This window comes from Mesoplodon densirostris, chromosome 6 (assembly GCF_025265405.1).
Source record: "Mesoplodon densirostris isolate mMesDen1 chromosome 6, mMesDen1 primary haplotype, whole genome shotgun sequence".
In the NCBI taxonomy this organism is placed as follows: domain Eukaryota; kingdom Metazoa; phylum Chordata; class Mammalia; order Artiodactyla; family Ziphiidae; genus Mesoplodon; species Mesoplodon densirostris.
In genome coordinates, this window is record NC_082666.1 from 71610839 (window position 1) to 71630619 (window position 19781).

Consider the following 19781-nt stretch of genomic DNA (forward strand, 5'->3'; position numbering starts at 1 on the left):
CAGACAGTAGATGTGGACATAAGCTGATGGGGAAACCACACATTAAAGAGAAAGTTCAAAATGAAGAAGCCACAGGTTGAAGAAGTTACTCTTTATCCGGGATTAGATGTATTTATTTTATCCTGGGCTGGAGCCAGGTACTAACCAAGGTCATTTTAGTCATGCAGCTAGCAAAAGCAGAAAGTCCTGTGGCATGTGAAAACAAACAAACAAAAAAAGTTTTTTAATACTCTGCAAAAAAAAAGAATTAAGTACCCTTTCTAGGGAATTCATCAATTAATCTTTGTCACTGTTAATACGTAAATTTTAATACTGCCAGTGATAAAAGCTTTTAAGATCACTGGCAATTACAGAAGGAGAACAAACCTGGGACACACAGTGCCAGCGTCTCCTGTCTGCTTCAGGGCCTTTTCCCAACATTCAAGGCACCTTCCCCTTCCCATCCCAATCGGAAATGGTAGAGATCTCCTCTCATACTTTTAACTGAAGGACCCATTTCCTAGAATCTTCTGGAAAAAAACAATCATTTGAAATTACTTTAAAATTCTCAACAGTTTATGCAACATTCTTACACAGCTAAGAATTTCAGATCTTGCACTGTACTCAGGATCCTGAGAAGAGTTTATGCACCTGAATTCAAGCATTGGGGAATAATTCTCTTAATGCCTAAGAACATATTAACTGTGTTTATACCCTAGTCAGTGTCCTGGTAAATACCAGCAGTCCCCACTTTGGGGCTAACTGCACCACCTAATTGGACTTCCCTGGTTAGGGAAGCCACACACTTTACATTCTGCCTCAGAAGCCACCCCTTCAGTGGCCTTGGTCCAATGTCTGCAGAGGTGAAGATAGGTGTCCTCAGTCGGAACTTCACATCATGGCCCTCAGCTTGAAGATAGCTTCTATGAACAGCAGAGCAGCCGAAGGGAGGGATCGTTGCCCCACTACGAGAGGCCTAAGGCAGGCCTGCTCTAATCAGTTAATCTCCCTCACCTTCTGCTTCACCCTCCCACACACATACAAAACAAACCCATCCCAGACTGGCATTAAGACAGCTGTGGTAGGCACAATGACTGCTCTATCTGTATATTAAGCTATCCTCCCCACACAGGCAGGAAAATTAGCACGCTTAATAAGAAGTGTGCCGGTGCCCCAAAACTAGCAACGCTCATATATACCTTCCCTGCCCTTTTTCTACACCTGCAGACTCTTCTCAGAAGAAGGAAGTCCGAAAGTGTATGGCTGAAGCCTGAGTCCAGATCATACTGCAGCAATGCCAAGGAGATGTTATTCTCGGCCTAAAATGTTGGTCTGCTGCCTTCCAACCTCAACCATCACACGACCTTTTGAAAACTCCACTCTCATGCACTTCAGCCAACAGAGTCGTATTTCATGTCAACCACGATGAGACGGCAAGCATCTGTTCTGAAGGTTCTGAGACATGACAATGAAAGGCACCTTGACGAACATTAACCATCGTGACTGAATGTGGTGATTATGAGTCTTGGCTCCTCTCCCTCCTGGAGTGATCAACCTCTAAATTTCTAGGTAAATAACAAAACAAACACTCTCTACAATACACCTGTGCATTATCAGGAACTGTTTTCTCAAAAATTGGGTTGTGACAAGAGACAAATAAAACTCACATCTTGGTATGGCCTCATTACTCACCGAAGGGTCCACCTGGTCATTGGTCACTCCTCGCAGAACTATTCTCAGCGGGTGCTTCATAAATGGAGCCAGGCAGAGAAGACTTTCCAGATAATACCCAATGCTGCGAAGGATGCTGCAGTCATGTTCCACAGAACCGCCATACAAGAGGCCAGGCTGATAATATAAGGTGGTTCCTTACACCGGAGAAAAGAAAGTCAGCAGGAAAAAAACTTAGTGTCACAAAGGCAACGAAGGCAGTAAGTCCCAAGGGGAAAGTCTGGCAAGGGCATCCAAGAGAGTTCAAAATGCCATTCCTAAGAGTCCACATACTTCACTCCAAAAGCTGACTCATTACTGTCAAGCCCCTGTAACAATAATAAACTGTGAGTGTAATTTAATAAACAGTAATAAATTAAACCCCTCCCTGAGCCATCTGAACTGCCAAAGCCGTGGCAGGGATCCTAACAGGCACCCTAGTCTCCCAACAGCACGCTCTCAGACTGTGCTGATGTGGGGTTTACAAGAGATGTTCTGAAATCATCATGCTGGCAATCAGCTTCTTCTAGGCCTGGGAAATGAATTTCCCCATATACCACACTCACCAAACAAGGTATCTAGAGAAGGCAAGTACTTTATGGCACTTATTTCCATTAATAGTAGCTATTTTAATTTAATAGTAACAAATGGAAATGGCTAAAATTATTGAACAGCTTTAGTGGAAACTCTTTGTTATCTTTATTTATTCTTTCAAATATTCACATCATCTAAAAAGTTTCTTACTAGGTTTACCTATTAGAGGAAGAACCAAATAAAATAGATGATTCAGGGAGTATGAATAAGTGAACACAGTATTTTTGATGCTAATAATCTTTGGCCAATGTCTTCTGGCACAACTTACCAATAAAGAAATTTAACATCAGAGGAAGGAACTATGTTCAGTCACCAAAAGAAAAGCAGCTCTGGGCTTCCCTGGTGGCGCAGTGGTTAAGAATCTGCCTACCAATGCAGGGGACACGGGTTTAAGCCCTGGTCCTGGTCCCACATGCTGTGGAGCAACTAAGCCCGTGTGCCACATCTACTGAGCCTTCACTCTAGAGCCCGTGAGCCACAACTATTGAGCCTGTGTGCCACAACTACTGAAGCCCGTGCGCCTAGAGCCTGTGCTCCACAACAAGAAACCACTGCAATGAGAAGCCCACGCACCACAATGAAGACTAGCCCCTGCTCACTGCAACTAGAGAAATCCTGCACGCAGCAACGAAGACCCAACACAGCCAAAAATAAATAAAATTAATTAATTAAAAATAAATAAAAAGAACTAAAAAGACATTTTTTAAAAATCCCTACATTCTGGGCTTCCCTGGTGGCGCAGTGGTTGAGAGTTCGCCTGCCGATGCAGAGGACACGGGTTCGTGCCCCGGTCTGGGAGGATCCCACGTGCCGCGGAGCGGCTGGGCCCGTGAGCCATGGCTGCTGGGCCTGCATGTCCGGAGCCTGTGCTCCGCAACGGGAGAGGCCACAGCAGTGAGAAGCCCACGTAATGAAAAAAAAAAAAAAATCCCTACATTCTTTAAAAAAAAGAAAAGCAGCTCTTGGGAGTTTCATAAAATAAATATAGGTTTTACTATATTAAAAACCAAAATCCCAACCATCACAATCAGAATCATATTCTGATCAAAGTGGGAAAAACTCTACATCAGTTATTCTAAATACTATTAAAGTCACAAAACAATCTTTCTTTTAGGTCAAAAATCTCTCCTCCCTCCCCCCAGAAAAGACTCTATAACCACTAAACTCTGCAAATCTGTTATGCCTGCAAATTAACCAAATGATAAACTGACCAGATGATCAGAATGAAGGCTTCCCGGGGTGGGGGGAGCAGGGACAGACACATGAGGTGGAAAGAAGCAGGATCATGTAAATGTCTCACTTCTCAACCTAAGTTGCAGATATGACCAGAAAAGAATAGAATTACCTGCTCTCTGAATCACCAATAAAAATAGCTGAAAAAAATCCCCAGCAATTTCAAAGTAAACGAGCCAAGGAAGACTAAGGGAATCATAGTTTGCAAAGGGCATCTGATGTTTTATGCCTGAAACCTGCTACAGATCAACAAGTCCCGTGGCCACTTATGAAGCCAAGCTTGTCTTCTTTCTTAAGAGAGCCAACACACAGAAAAGTTCAGTTTCCTTTGTTGAATATATGAGCAAAGGCACATAGTAAATGGAACCAAAGGGTGCTTGCCATGATCGTCTAACGATGTAGATAAAAGAGTTTCTAGGGGGCTTCCCTGGTGGCACAGTGGTTAAGAATCCGCCTGCCAATGCAGGGGACACGGGATTGAACCCTGGTCCGGGAACATCCCACATGCTGTGGAGCAACTAAGCCCATGAGCCACAACTACTGAGTCCGTGTGCCACAACTACTGAAGGCCACGCACCTAGAGCCCCTGCTCCGCAACAAGAGAAGCCACCACAATGAGAAGCCCGCACACCACAACGAAGAGTAGCCGCTGCTCGCCACAACTAAAGAAAGCCCACGTGCAGCAACGAAGCCCAATGCAGCCATAAATTAATTAATTAATTTTATTTTTTAAAAAAAGAGTTTCCAACAGCAAAAAAAACAAAAAACCACTCAGACAAAAAACTAGAAACAACCTAAATGTTTATCAGTAGGGAACAGCTAAATAAGTTATCATGCTTCCATACGGTAGAATACAATATAAGGCCCACTGAAATACTGAGATGGACCTGCATGTGACTGGCAAGAAAATTCCGAGACATCTGTGCTAATGAAAAAAACTGGCTTCAGAACAACATGAAGAGCATGACCCTGTTGATGGTTTGACATACAAAAGTGCCCACGTAAGCAAATGCACATAAAGGAGACCAGGACACAGTCCCCACACTGTGACCACGGCTGCCCCTGGGAGAGAGAATGGAAGAGGAAACAGGGTGAAGGGATTTTTCACATTTTTTGCATATACTTGTATAAACTTACTTTAAAAGACACACACACAAAAAATTCAGCACATACAACTACCTCAGACAGTTTGTTGGAAGACTTTATTGTGACAACATAAGTTAAATGGACAATGAAAAGTTGTATATAAATGTTAGGTATAAAATTTTTTATTGTTTAAAAAGAAGAGGTGCACGGGCCTCCCTGGTGGCGCAGTGGTTAAGAGTCCGCCTGCTGATGCAGGGGATACGGGTTCGTGCCCCGGTCTGGGAGGATCCCATATGCCGCGGAGCGGCTGGGCCCCTGAGCCATGGCCGCTGGGCCTGCGCATCCGGAGCCTGTGCTCCGCAACGGGAGAGGCCACAACAGTGAGAGGCCCGCATACAGCAAAAAGAAGAAAAAAAAAAAAAAAAAAGAAGAGGTGCTCGTCTGTTGATCTGAAATTTTCACTCTTCTAACTTACTTAAATCAAGTGTATTCTCCTTAAATTGAAGATTTCACATACCATCTCCAGACAATTGTATCACAGATAGGAAACTGGGTCTTTCCATCCAAATACAATATTTATACCATCAAAAAGAGTGAATAACAGAGGAATATTTAAGTATTACATGTAGGTGCTTTCAGGAATGGGAAGAAAAGAAGCTTACCTGTTTGGTTTATTTCAATTCGAGAACCATTAGTTATCTTGTCCAACAGCCTTATGAAGCTGGCTTCAAAATCTGTGGGGAGAAAAGAAAACAGATTGGCCTCATGCTAGGTCACCATTTCCAGAGTACATCCCATTCAAGTACTGCAGTGTGGGGCAGGTTACTTCCTTCATCATACCTGGGTTCTTCTCAGGACCTGGGTGGCTCACTGGCTAAGGAATCTGAAGCAGTTGAGGAGCACTGACTAGCACATATGTGTTTAGTAGAACTATTAGAAACAACTCAGTTTTCGTATTCTACCAAAAAATAGCAATTCTACCAGCAATCTAATGGGATATTAATTTTAGCAGAATAACACCCATCTGTCCTTCTGACCTCAGGAGTGTGTGCCAAATAAGGGAGAAAGAACAGAAAGTAGGAAAGAGTTTTAAACTCAAATTCTTACTTGCCGCAGAACACCTGACAAGGAAAATTAAATCGAGGACCACCCTTCAGTCTCAGAGGCAGTAAGAGGTTACCATCTCTCCCATTCAACAAAGCATCCCTGGCTCCTTTCCTCTATCGTTTACTGATCTAGAAGCTAATCAGTTCAGTTTTTAATTTTATTACAAAGGTGCCTGAATATACAGTATTACTGCCACCTTTTTAATGCATGAAAAAAGACTGGAAGAAAAAATACAAAATGTTAATAAATAGGTTTCTCTTCATAGTAGGATATTATATGAATTTAGTCTTCTTGTTTAAATTTTAATGTGTAAATTTGCTTCAATTACTTTTATGAATAAATTGTTATCTAGAATATAAAAGCTGGTTATTCTTTACAAGGTGCAGGAGGGTAGATTTTAAATGTGAAATATGGGAAGAGGTAGAGTGAAGACTCAGGATTAAACGTCCTCTTTACACACACACACACACACACACACACACACACACGCTTCAGCTTCAACCTCCCTCCCATGAACAGGGACAAGGAAGACCAAGTCTTCTGCACTGAAGGCATGGTGACTGCCTGACGCTTTCAGGCAGCTCCTACTCCTACAATAGACTAGCAGAGTTTGAGAGCACAGACCTTAGAAGTCACCTAAACTGATCCCAAAGGGTGAAGCAGATGGACTAAGCAATTCCCATCTACCTGTTCAGTTACTTAACACTGTCCCATAACTCCTGTCATAGCAGATTCTGCAATCTGTACAAAGAGCACTGGGCCAGAAGTCAGAGAAACTCCCTTAAGTCCTGAAACAAGGCATAATGGCTAATAACAGCAGCTGTGTATTAATGCTTACCTATGTAATCCTTATAACCAGTAAGCAGGAAGTGTTTCCCATTTTACAGAAGGCTGAGGCCCAAGAATGCCCTCTAGCTTGCCCTGGTTAAACAACTGGCAAGTGGCAGAGCCAGGATTTGAACCCAAGCCTGCCCTTCTCCAAAGTCCATGCTCTGAACCATACCATACTCAGTTTAATCCCTCAGAGTCAACCTCTTCCTCTAGAAAATCATGGTACCTTTCAACTGTAGGCAGTGATTTAACTGAAGGACCCTGCAGATGATTTAATAAGTTCCCAGTCTACATTTATTTTTAATGAAATTAGAACAGAATAAACAATATTAGAGTTACATAGTAAGGGTGCTGTTTATGAAATTCTAGTCTCAGTTTTACATATAGTTGTATGTATATTAGGTTGTGGTATAAGTAGCAACACAAAAGTTCAAAAGTAACTCAACTACAAAATTGAACTAGAAATTATTTCTATGGTCTTTTTATATAGAATATTCTGTTTTCAAAAAGTAGGCATGATCTACATAACACAATGTCACTTTCTACTTATGTTTACAGAAAATGCAAGGTATTCTGCACAAAAAAGGAAAACCCTTGATTTGCTCAAGCTTTCACAGTGCCTAAATGGGAGAGAGGAACAAGCATTTATGAATAAAGCCCAAGATTATCAACTCCATAGCTTTTACAGATTAGGAAAGAAAAGAAAACAAAATGACTTTAGAAGTAGTTTTTTTCTGCTGTTTTTTTTTTCTTTTTGTAGTCCACAGGGGCTCTTGAGCATGAACACAATTAAAAATGCCCAGCAGAGGAACATGAGTAGGAAGAGAATGGGCACCTAAAGAGACCTCCAGGCAGGACCATCCTCTGGTCACAGTAAACAGGTGCTTCAGAAGCAGTACTTCAAAGAACCAACCCAGAGCTAGTTCCAGAATCCTGGTAACAGTGAAGATATAGCTGCATCACCTGGTATGAAAAAGATCTCAAGTTCACCTAATAATAGTCAGACTGAAGTCTCAAACTTCATTAAGACAAGATGTATAAGGATTCCTTGCCCCTTCACTTCTTCAAGACTGCTCCTAAGAGTACAGAATGTCAGATATCTAACATTAGGGGGAAAAATCCCCAAAATAAGCACAAGCACAATTTTACTGGATGGTTTAGGAATACATAATTAGGTTACACAGCTAGAAAGAGAATCAACATGAAGACCATAATGGTCAGGAGACTGGCTACCATTAGGGGCATGGAAGGGAGTGGTGAATGAAAGAGGCACACAGGTGTGCACAATGTTCTATTTCTTGACCTGGATGGGATCATACAGATGTTCATTTTATAATCCTATAAGACTAGTTTTATGTCTTATGAATTTTTTATGTTATTGTATTTCATATTTTAAACAAATCTGTACTATCAGGACCATCAGTTTTGGGATTTCTTAAATACTAACTCCCATACCTACTGCCCTCCCCCCTTCCCTAGCCCCCAAAGAAGTGAACTCATCATTTCTTTAAAGGGGCTGGTAACTTCTCGAAAACTTAGTGGCGGTCATCAACCCGACCCATTCCTAACTAAGAAAGGCAAAACCATGTCTCCAAGAAGGGGAGCAAGAGAAGGAATACAATCTAAAGATCTATACTTTAAAAACAAGGAGCAAATCTCAATAAGCAGTTTCACTTAAAAGTATTGTAACACTACTCAAATTCTAGAAATATTAGTCTGCTTAAATAAATTATGACACATCTACATACCAGAACACTCTGATGCTATAAAATTAATAAGGTTTTTTAATATACTGATATGAAACATCTCCATAATATACTGAGTGGAAAAAGAGTAAGATGCAGATGGTCTTTGAGAAAGGAAAAAGTGTGTAGTTGCTTATTTATGGGAAAAACAGCCCTGAAAAGAAACACAACAAACCAACGACACTGTTTGCTTCACAGGGAAAGAAGATTGGGAAAGAGACAGACAGACAAACAGAGACAGACTTTGTAAACCATTTTGTTCCCTTTGAATTTCATGTCATGTGTACGCCTTTTTAAAAATACATAAAAATTAAATTGAAAAATACAAATAAAGGTATTGTAACAATTTAAAGAGCCAATAAACAATGCCCTCATTAAATAGCCTATGAAAGATATTTATAATACAATATAGCCATTATTTTTTTTAAAAACTGCTTAATTACATAGGGAAATATTCACACTATATTAAGGAAAAAATTTTAAGCAATATATACAGTGTGACTTCAATTTCATTAGAGATTAACTAAAAGGTAAGACAGCAAACTGTTAACACATGAAATTAGGAGTCATTATTTTCATCATTAAATCCAAAAAGGTAGAAATTACATATACCCAAGTCTCAGAATAAATGAAAAGATGTCTGCTCACCTGAAAATAAGGTAGATATAAAAATTTACATATTTTATGTAATTATGCATAATGTGATAGATAATAAATTATATTTTAACTTAAAGAAATATTTACAGGGCTTCCCCGGTGGCGCAGTGGTTGAGAGTCCGCCTGCCAATGCAGAGGACATGGGTTCGTGCCCCGGTCTGGGAAGATCCCACATGCCGTGGAGCGGCTGGGCCCGTGAGCCACGGCCACTGAGCCTGCGCGTCCAGAGCCTGTGCTCCGCAACGGGAGAGGCCACAACAGTGAGAGGCCCGCGTACCACAAAAAAAAAAAAAAAAAAAGAAATATTTACATAACATCTTTCCTAAATTATGAATAGGTCAAGAAAAATATATTAAAGAGACATATCAATTTTATCAAAATATATGGGAGTCTACAAAAGAAAAACTTACCACTCTAAACACTTCAGTAATTAAGAAAAAGAAAAGCAAGAGAACAATGAACTGAGATTTTAAAAATGGAACAAAATTTCAAGCTAAAAAATGACAATAATAATCTCAAAAGAAGAGATAAACAAAATGGAAAATATAGCAGAAAAAAATCAAGCTCATTCACTGAAAGAAATACAACACAAATCAATATCCTCATTCATTTGTACAAGGAAAGAAAATGTGAATTAATAAAATAAAAAATATAATTAATACAAAAGATTGAGAGCCTTTATGGTAGACTATTCTCTATTATTTACTGACGCATTTAGAATTAAAATGGATGGTTATGTAAAAAGATAACAAATCAAAACCGATAAAACAAATTTTTAAAAAGGCACAAAAAGATAAACCCAAAACAAAGGGAATACGAAAATTTATCAAGTAATAAACAGAAAAGAGCACTGATGAAGTTATTTAAACATAGCTAAAGTACATAAATTGTGACGTATTAATCAAATGTAGTATCATGACACAGCAATGAAAATCCACAAACTATTGCTGCTACAACAAAGATGCATCTCACAAACACAATACAGAATTAAAGCCAGACACACACAAAATACATACTCTATGACTCCACCTATATAAACCATGGTTAATACTTTAGAAACCTAATCTATGGTGTAAAAAGTCAATTTAATGTTTACGCTGGGGATGGGAGGAAATGGTGTGACTGGAAACAAGCATGAGAGGGGTTTTGTGGGTTGCTGGTCATGTTTTATTTCTTGACATGCATAATGGCTACCTGGGTATATCCACTTAGTTATAATTCATCAATTCATTAAGCTTGTGCACTTTTCTTAATGTGTAGTATAATTTGATAAGTTTATTTTAAAAAATCAAGTTCAAAGTAATAACATCTTTTAAAATATGAGAAAAGCAAAGAAACCCAATCATCTCTCAAATTTACCATGATACTAGAAATGTGGTTAAATATATCTCAAAAAAACACAGCATCACTACAAGGAAGAAATAACAATTGAGGGAAAGGCTATCTTACCAATTAAGCAAAAGGATTTCACACACTTTGATTTGACCCCACATTCCCATTTTTTTTTAAAGCATAATTTTTGACCTGCCAATTCCACACCTAGAACTCTATCCCACAGAAATAGAAATATGCTAGACTATTGCACAAAAAATTTTTTTACTGCTGCTTTACATATAATAACCATCACTGAAGGTTACTTTTTTGCCCCATACCTTCAAATTTTCCTAGATATTTTATTTTGCTTATGTAAAAACCTGTAAAAGAAGTGAAATCAACAAAGGGCAACTTATTTCTCTGATTTATGCTGTTTTTACCACCTTCAAGTTTCCTATTTGCATCCAATTTCTTCAGTTCTAGTCCTTTCCTTTCTCTAACCTAACCTTTCTCTAACACTAAAGCACTAGAGTATTTCCTCCACCTCAGGAAATTACTAAAGATGCAGCAGGACATTACATAATAATAAAAGAGCCAATCCACCAAGAAGACAAAGCAAGCCTAAATGCACCAAACAACGAAGGTGTAAAATATATAAAACTAAAACTGTTCGAACTGAAAGGAGAACTCAACAATGCCATCAACCAACAGGATCCAATCAACATTTATAGAACACCCAACTCACAACAGCAGAATAGACATTCTTTCCAAGAGCCCATGGAACATACACGAAGATAGACCAAATCTTGGGCCATTAAAAAACATCAACAAATTTAAAGTAATTGAAATGAATACAGAGCATGTTCTCCAAACATAATGAAATCAAACTGAAATCAATAACAAAATGATAACTGGAAAATATACCCACACGTGGAAGTTAAACAGCACACTTATAAATAATCCATGGATCAAAGAGCAAGTCTTTTTTTTTTTTTTTTTTTTTGCGGTACATGGGTCTCTCACTGTTGTGGCCTCTCCCGTTGCAGAGCACGGGCTCCAGATGCGCAGGCTCAGCGGCCACAGCTCATGGGCCCAGCCGCTCCACGACATGTGGGATCTTCCCGAACTGGGGCATGAACCCATGTCCCCTGCATCGGCAGGCGGACTCTCAACCACTGCGCCACCAGGGAAGCCCTCAAAGAGAAAGTCTTAAAGGCAAGAAAAAAACACATTGAACTGAATGAAAATTAAAACATGACATATCAAAATTTGTGGGACACAGCTAAACCAGTCTTGAGAGGGAAGTTTATTGCACTAAATGCCTACATTAGGAAAGAGAAAAGGTTTCCAATAATCTGTCTCACCTCAACTTAGAAAAAGCACAAAATAAATCCAAAGGAAGTGAAGGAAATAATAAAAATAGCAGAAACAGATGAAATTGAAAACAGAAAAATAGAGAAAAATCAGTGAAACAGATGGCTCTTTAAAAAGATAAATAACATGACAAACCTCTAGCAAGACTGAAAAAAAAAATGACACAAATCATCAACATCAGGCAACAGGGAATATCACTACAGATCCTGCAGACATCAAAAGGATAATACTATGAACTCTACATATATAAAACAATTTAGATGAAATGAACCACTTCTCCAAAAAACACAAACTACCACAACTCATCAAATGAAATGGATAATTTAAATAGCCCTATCACCATTCGGGAAATTGAAAGCATATTTTTTAAAACTCCCCAAAAAGATATCTCTAGGCCTTTATAGTTTCATTGGAGAATTCTACCAAATGTTTAAAGCACTAAAATCAATTCTACACAATCTCTTTTAGAAGACTAAAAGGAAACTGTTTCCAATTCATTTAAAGCTAGTATTATTCTAGTTTAAAATACCAAAACCAGACAAAGACAGTACAAAAAAGAAAACTACAAATCAGTATAACTTATGAATATATACCCAAAAATCTTTAACAAAATGTTAGCAAATAAAATCCATCAATATAGAAAAAGAATTACACACCATGAACAAGCGGGGTTTATTCCAGGAATGCAAGGCCGCTTCAATATTTGAAAATCAATCCATGCAATATACCATATTAACAGACTAAAGAAGAACAATCACATGATCACATCAACTGGTGCAGAAAAAGCATTTGACAAAATACAACACTCATTCACACACACACAAAAATAATCTTAGAAAAATAGGAATAGAAGGGAATTTCCTCAACTTGATAAAAAAACATGTAAAAAAATATACAGCTAACATTATACTTTGTGGCAAAACAGTGGACACTTTCTCCTTAGGATAGGGAACAAGGTAAGGAAGCTTGCCCTCATTACTTTTATTTAACATAGTCCTAGAAGTCCTACCCACTGTAATAAGGGGGAAATAAAAGGCATAAAGTTCAGAAAAGAAGAAATCAAACTGTTCCTATTTGCAGATGACATGACTGTTTACGTAAAAAATACCAAAGAATCTAACAATAACAACAGCAAAAACACACACTTAGAACTTTTAAGTAGGGGACTTCCCTGGTGGCACAGTGGTTGAGAATCTGCTTGCCAATGCAGGCGACACAGGTTTGATCCCTGGTCCAGGAAGATCCCACATGCCATGGAGCAACTAAGCCCGTGTGCCATAACTACTGAGCCCATGTGCTGCAACTACTGAAGGCTGCGCTCCTAGAGCCCACGCTCCACAACAAGAGAAGCCACCACAATGAGAATCCCGCACACTGCAACAAAGAGTATCCCCTGCTTGCCACAACTACAGAAAGCCTGCACGCAGCAACAAAGACCCAATGCAGCAAAAAAAAAAAAGAACTTGTAAGTAAATTCAGCAAGGTTGCAGGACACAAGATAAACATCCAAAAAAAATGAATTGTATTTCTATATACTACCAATAAGCACATGTAGACCAAAATTTAAAATAAGATACCATTTACAATTGTTCAAAAAAGTGAGACATTTAGGTGTAAATTAACAAAACATGCACAGGACTTATATGCTAAAAACTACACAATGCTGATGAACGAAAACAAAGATCTAAATAAATGGAGAGATATACTATGTTTATGAATTGGAAGACTCAAATACAGTAAAGATGATAACTCTCCCTAAGTTATCATATAGATTTAACACAGCTCCTATCAAATCCTAACAAGATTTTTTTGTATAGATGAAGACAAGATTATTCTAAACTTTATATGAAAAGGCAAAGGAACTAGAATAGCTAAAACAATCATGAAAAATAAGAATAAAGTTGGAGGGATCAGCCTACCCAAATTCAAAATTTATTATATACATATAGTAATCAAGACAGTTGTGGTACTGACAAAGGGATAGACATATAGATCAGTGGAACAGAACAGAGAATCCAGAAAGAGACCCACACAGTCTGCCCAACTGTTTTTTTACAAAGGTGCAAAAGTGACTAAATGGAAGAAAGATAGCCATTTCCACAAAGGGTGTTGGAGCAGCTGGATATCCATAGGCAAAAAAAATGAACATCGACCTAAGTTTTAAACCTCATACAAAAAAATTAACTTAAATATAAAATGTAAAACTATAAAACTTTTAGGAAAAAAAAGAAAATCTTCAGGATCTAGGGCTAGGCAAACAGTTCTTAACACCAAAAGCACAAGCAATAAAAGAAAACTTTGATAAATTCTATTTCATTAAAACTTTCCCTCTGCAAAACACCATGTTGAGAGAATAAAAAGACAAGCCATAGAGTGGGATAAAATACTAGGAAACCACATATTTGACAAAGGACTAGAATATGTAAAGAACTCTCAAAACCTAACAGAAAAAGAAAAAATCTTACTAGAAAATGGCAAAAGACATAAAAAGTTGTTCAATATCATTAGCCATCAGGAATATGCAAATTAAACTAGAAGACGGCACTACACACTAATCAGAATGGCTAAAATTAAAAATAGTGACAACACCAAATGCTGGCAAGAATGCGGAGAAACTGAATCATTCCTACATTGCTGGTAGGAATATAAAATCTACACTTATCATTAGTATAGTTGTCAGGCCTCCCCCAATTCTAGTTATCAACAACTTTGAGTCCCAAACAATACTGAAATAAAGTATAGGTGCATCCTTGTGGTATAAGAAATGTATTTGGTCTTTGTTCCTGGCACAGAGCCCCTAAAACCCCTGAAGTTCCAGAGCCACAGGAGTCTCTTTTAAGTTATTCATATACAGAGGCCCTTTTGAGCACACCTGAGTTTATGCTATGAGTTGACTTAGGATGGAGCCCCTAGACAGCCTCAGGATGGGGCTGATCACCAGAAAAACCAAATGATTAGAGGGTTAGAACTTTCAGTCCTACTCACTGACTTCTGCGGGGGTGGGGGGGTGTCGAGGTGTGCCTAGAGATTAAGCCCTATAAAAACTCTTGAACAAGGAGAGAACTTCCAGGTTGGTTAAAAAAAAAAAAAAAAGTCCACATTCTGGGAGAGTAACACAACCCCGTTCCACAAGAACAGAAGCTCCTATTTCAGGACCCTTCTGGACCTGGCCCTATGTACCTCTTCATCTGGCTGTTCATCTGTATCTTTTATAATATCCTTTATTGTAAACTGGTAAATGTAAGTAAATGTTTCCCTGAGCTTCATGAGACATAATTTTAGCAAATTATCAGACCCCAGGAGGGGGTCTGGGAAACCAGAGGTATGAGTGACCTGGACTTACGACTGGGACTTGTGACTGGCACCTGAGGGGGTGGAGGGGAGTCTTGTGGGATTGAGCCCTTAACCTGTGGGATTTGAGGCTATCACCACCAGGACAGTGTCAGAATTGAGTTAAATTTCTGGGACACCAGTGAACATCCACTGAGAACTGGAGAATTACTTGGTGTGGTGAGAAAAACCCACTCATCTGGTGTCAGAAGTATTGAAAGTAGAGGATAAAAACAGTTTTCCCTTACAATCCTCCTTTTAGAAGATCCAATTTATGAACAGCCAGATTTATCCCCAAAACAATATATCAGTTTGCCAAAAGATATTTTACCTTTAAGGATCTCTATGTAGTATGTTTCCTCGGCACATTTTAAAGGATTCTCTTCATTAAAATTCCACTTACCCCTCCTTTTTCAGAATCTCATCTGCTTAAGACCAAATAACTCCTCTCTCCAGTTTCACAGCGAGGCTTAGTCATGTGACCTACTCAGGGACTTGGGTAGCAGCAGTCCTGCGTCCTAACTGCTAAACCAGGGCTCTTGCCCAAGTCCATCATTTCTGTATTCCCACTTTAAAAAATTATCATTCTTGTGGAATTCTTTCCATATGGACCTCACCTTATCCAGAAAATGTTAACTCAACTGAACCCTGCAAGATACAGCCCTCGTGAAACCCAGAAACAGAAGCACTTTGGACAGCTGCTTTATAATCTGAGGAACACTCAAGTCCACTAAGCAGGCAGATGGGAGAACAGGCCTTCCAGGCTGGAGCTGGCTGCTGTCTGTTTCCGGCTCTGTCACTGACTGGATATTCAACTTCACCAGCTATCTTACTTAACTATGTCTTGCCTTTCTTACCTTCAGTAAAACAGCAACAAAAAAATATTTATTTCCTCCTCACTGATGGAAAGAGTATAATGAGACAATATAATCCTTCATGTTCCTCAAGAGTGAAGTAAAAATTACACATGTGGCTGCATAATTAATAAAAACCATTCCAGGATCATCTTTCTTTGGGATTCAAATTCTTCTCATTCTTTACAATTCCTCTTTCAAAGGAGGCAGTTTTATTTAAGAAATTAACAAATCTGCCAGAAGTCACAGAGTTTGACCTGTGTCTCATCCCTTTCTGAATCTTTATGCAGTTTTCTTAGTACCTCATGCTGCTATTCCCAACCACTAGGGATACGAGGAAAAGAAAAAGGTTAATAATTAAGTCTAGTAGACCAGGGTTTTTCAACATGAGCCCTGATATTTTGGACAGAATACTGCTTTGTGTGGGGAGCTGTCCAGTGCACTGTAGGATGTTTAGCGGCACCCCTGGGCTCCACCCACTAGGTGCCAGGAGCAGCCTCCCAGTTGTGACAACCAAAAATGTCTCCAAACACTGCCACATATCCCCTGGGGAACAAAACTTCCCCTGGTTAAGAACCGCTACATTTTACATATAACACACAAATATTTGGAAGCCATCACCTGAAAGGAAACCTTTAGACTGAAAAGAAAACAGAAAAGACATAATTCTCTTTAAATATTTGAAAAGTTTCCATATAGAAGCAGGAAAAGATTTCAAATGCCAGAGAATAGAACTATACCAGTGGACAGAAGTTACATAATAATAAAAGCAGCTCACATCTATTCTTCCTACACACCAGGCACTGTTGAGTGCACTTTCAAATATTATTTAATCCTCACAATAACCCTCTGAAGTCAGTAGTATTGGCCCCACTTTACAGATGAAAAAACTGAGGCTCAGGAGGTCCAATAGCTAATAGCAAAAGCAGAACCCCATCTCAAAGTGAGATCTAACTGCGCTCAAGCTCTTAACTCCCAAGCTACTACGACCATGACAAATGAAGACTTTACCTCCACATAATAAAGAAAATGAAGAACTTTTTGGCTTAAAAGCTGTTTCTTTCACCACCCATGATTCCTGCAGCCACCATCTCAATCCTATCCGTTCAAATCAGAAAATCCAGAGAGCCTTCCTTCATAACCTCAGGGGAAGCCTCTGCTCTAACTCTGCTGAGCCCCTTTACAACTTCCTACTTCAAAGTACTCAGGCTACTATCTCAGCTCTTCCTTAGAAAGCTCCTCGAGAGTGGGGCAACTAGCTTCTCACACTTACAACTCCACAAAGCCTTGCACATACTGGGGCTCAATAAACCTTTTCTGAATGACTGAATGACTGTTCCAGAGGCACCATCCCCACCCTCCAAAGCTCACACCAGAGGGGATATTTAAGGGGGATATTTACGGGGATATTAAGCACCTTCAGGAGATATAATTCTTGCACTTGAGCTGAAGATTTTATTGCAAATGCTGAGTTTTTTCCAACTCTCAGAATCTGAGTCAGGAAGAGTCAGAAAGGGATATGACAGATAAGACAGTCCGTTGGCTACATGTCCAATCAAGCTACCACAGACTTGTTTGACTATGATCACATATCATGTGTCAGGGGCTACATGTATTTATGTATATGTGTGCATGTATATACACTTATACTTACACTTGGGTATGTATACAAAGACACATATATATGTCTATGAACGCATGTATATACGTATATCTCAGTTCCCTCTTTAGAAATTAAGCAGTGTTCCTGAGGCCTTGAATCCAGCCAAGGAAGTCTAAATTAGGGGTCTCTTTTTTCCCCCTAGTATATTAATAAGGTAAGGCAAATAAGGCTATACATAGTATTCCTCATAAAATACCAGCACATGTGCCAACCAGTACTACCTTCCCAAGGTACCAGAGTCTGGTATCTTTTCAGGAAAATGCCAAGTGGCCAAGCCCCGTTCATGTGTGTGGCAGTGAAGAGATGCTCACGAACAGTGCACGGGGGAGAAAGGGAAACATCACTAAATTGTATTTTATGGGCACTATATTTCCATTAGAAATTGCAGGTCTCCAGGCTAAAGTACTTCTACTTCTAAGAAAAAAGCTATGCCCAGTGTTCCATAGAAGTAGAAGCCTGTCTTCTTACCACATCCAGCGAGTGGTGAGTTCTCTAGGCTAATTTAGGGGTGAAGGGGAGAGTTGGCTGGAGAGGCCACAGAGTAGAGCAGTCAAGCAGCTGCTTTGCCCAAGGGCCAGACTCAAAATAAAGGCAAGGAATGTTGAGAGGAAGAGCACCTGGCATAAACCATGCTAGGGGTCCCTCAACTCCTTCAGTGTTTTTGAGCAGTACAGTGAGGGCAGTAATAATCATGTACCAACACAAGCCTTTGTTACTGTCACCTGGTTCCTCTCCATGGTACAGAGGTTCATCTGATTCTTTCCTTCCTAATCTTCTATCTCCATCAATGACATGGCATTTTCCGCTTATGTGCAACCAATCACCATTCAAGAGAAGCAGAAATGTAACCATCCAGAAGATGCATTCAGACTGATGATGAAATAGGCTGGCCACCTTGTACAGGAGCCAGTGCAAAATTAAACACATCAACAGGGCCCACAAAGCTTTGAGAACCAACCACAAACCCTCTCCTCCTTCAATTTGCAGATAGGTTTTTCCTTTTTTTTCTTGAACTGATTTTCCCAATTTGGGATAACTAGACAGAAGCTTTTAAATATATGTCATTCCAGGGGGCCAGTTGAAACTCGGAAACAATTAAACTTCATATGGGTTTAAATGGGGCCTTATTTTTCATCTATCCACCTTCGCAGGGCAAAAGTAGAGCTTGGAAGCCTATAGTTTAGCGCTTGTCACCAATCCTTTACTAAAGTCAAGGCAATTAGGCCCATGATTGTTAAAATTTTATCTCAAAGCTCCTGTCTTGCACAAATCAATCACAGCCACTGCTGAAAAAAAAACACAGAATTTAAAAGAATTCTTTAATCCACACCCAAGGAGATGTGTGAGGGCAGCCGAGAAATCATGACGACAGGAACAGCCGGTGGTGTCCAAGGGGGCAGCTGCTTCTGAGACCTGTTTTGGGACAGGGGACAAAACCAACCAGTGGTACTTTTCTCTCCAAATCTCTTTCCATCTTTACATCTGCCCATTCACCACATTTCGGTCCAACAGTTTTTCTCCATTGCGAGGTTTACAGCGAGAGCAAGAGGGACTCAAGACAAACGAGGGGGCGATGTCTGGGATATGTTGCAACACGTAATGCTGGAAAACGTGTAGCTGTTTACTACCAGCTCCCGGGAGACGCTGAGCGCCGAGCGCAGAAGAGCTCAGCCCCTGGTGCGCGGCCCCGCCTCCCACACAGCCTCCTGCGCGTTCGTTCGGGTGTGGGGGCGACACGCAATAAGCCCTCCCCAACGCGCCTCGGAGACTCCTTGTGCGACGGCCCCCAGGGCGTCAGCGAGGTCTCCCTTCGCGCCCCACGCCCACGCCGCGCGCTGCCCGCCCCGGAGTTACCTCGGAGGCCGGGGTTGTCGTCTCTGGCCCGAATCTTTCGAATTTTGACAGGGCGCCCGCTCAGAGTAGACAGGACCAGACGCTGGCGCAAGAAGTTGCAGCCCGCGTAGCTGAGGGAGTGCGCCTGGGTCGCCATGTGCACGCCCTCTGCAACGGCGCGGGCGGCCGGGGCGAGGCGACTTTGGACGGGCGCGGGTATCGCGGCGACGGCGGCGACGGCGGCGACGGCGACAGCGGCAGTGGCGGCCCGGGCTCCCTCCCGCAGCCCCGCAGCCCCAGGCGCGTCCACGTGGTTTGGAACAGGAAGGGAGAGAGACGATACACCGGGTCAGAGGGGAGTGGGGCGGAGCCGGTGACCGCCTCTCCGCCTCCCGGCCCGGCTGGGGGCGGACCCCGCACCGGGCCACTCCGCTATTGGCTGGTGCAGGATCAGGGCGGTGCCCGGGACGC

The 19781-nt window shown here is 40.6% G+C and overlaps 1 protein-coding gene across 1 annotated transcript in view; it reads right to left on the reverse strand.

The window, feature by feature from the left end:
- Positions 1-19638, reverse strand: part of RCL1 (RNA terminal phosphate cyclase like 1) — a 54513-nt gene extending 34875 nt beyond the window's left edge. The window contains exons 1-3 of the mRNA XM_060102221.1: positions 19332-19638; positions 5265-5336; positions 1672-1847 (exon numbers count right to left, since the gene is read on the reverse strand). Of these exons, the coding sequence (XP_059958204.1) occupies positions 1672-1847; positions 5265-5336; positions 19332-19467 (384 nt within the window). The 5' untranslated portion in view covers positions 19468-19638. The remainder of the gene's footprint in view (positions 1-1671; positions 1848-5264; positions 5337-19331) is intronic.
- Positions 19639-19781: the final 143 nt, after the last annotated feature.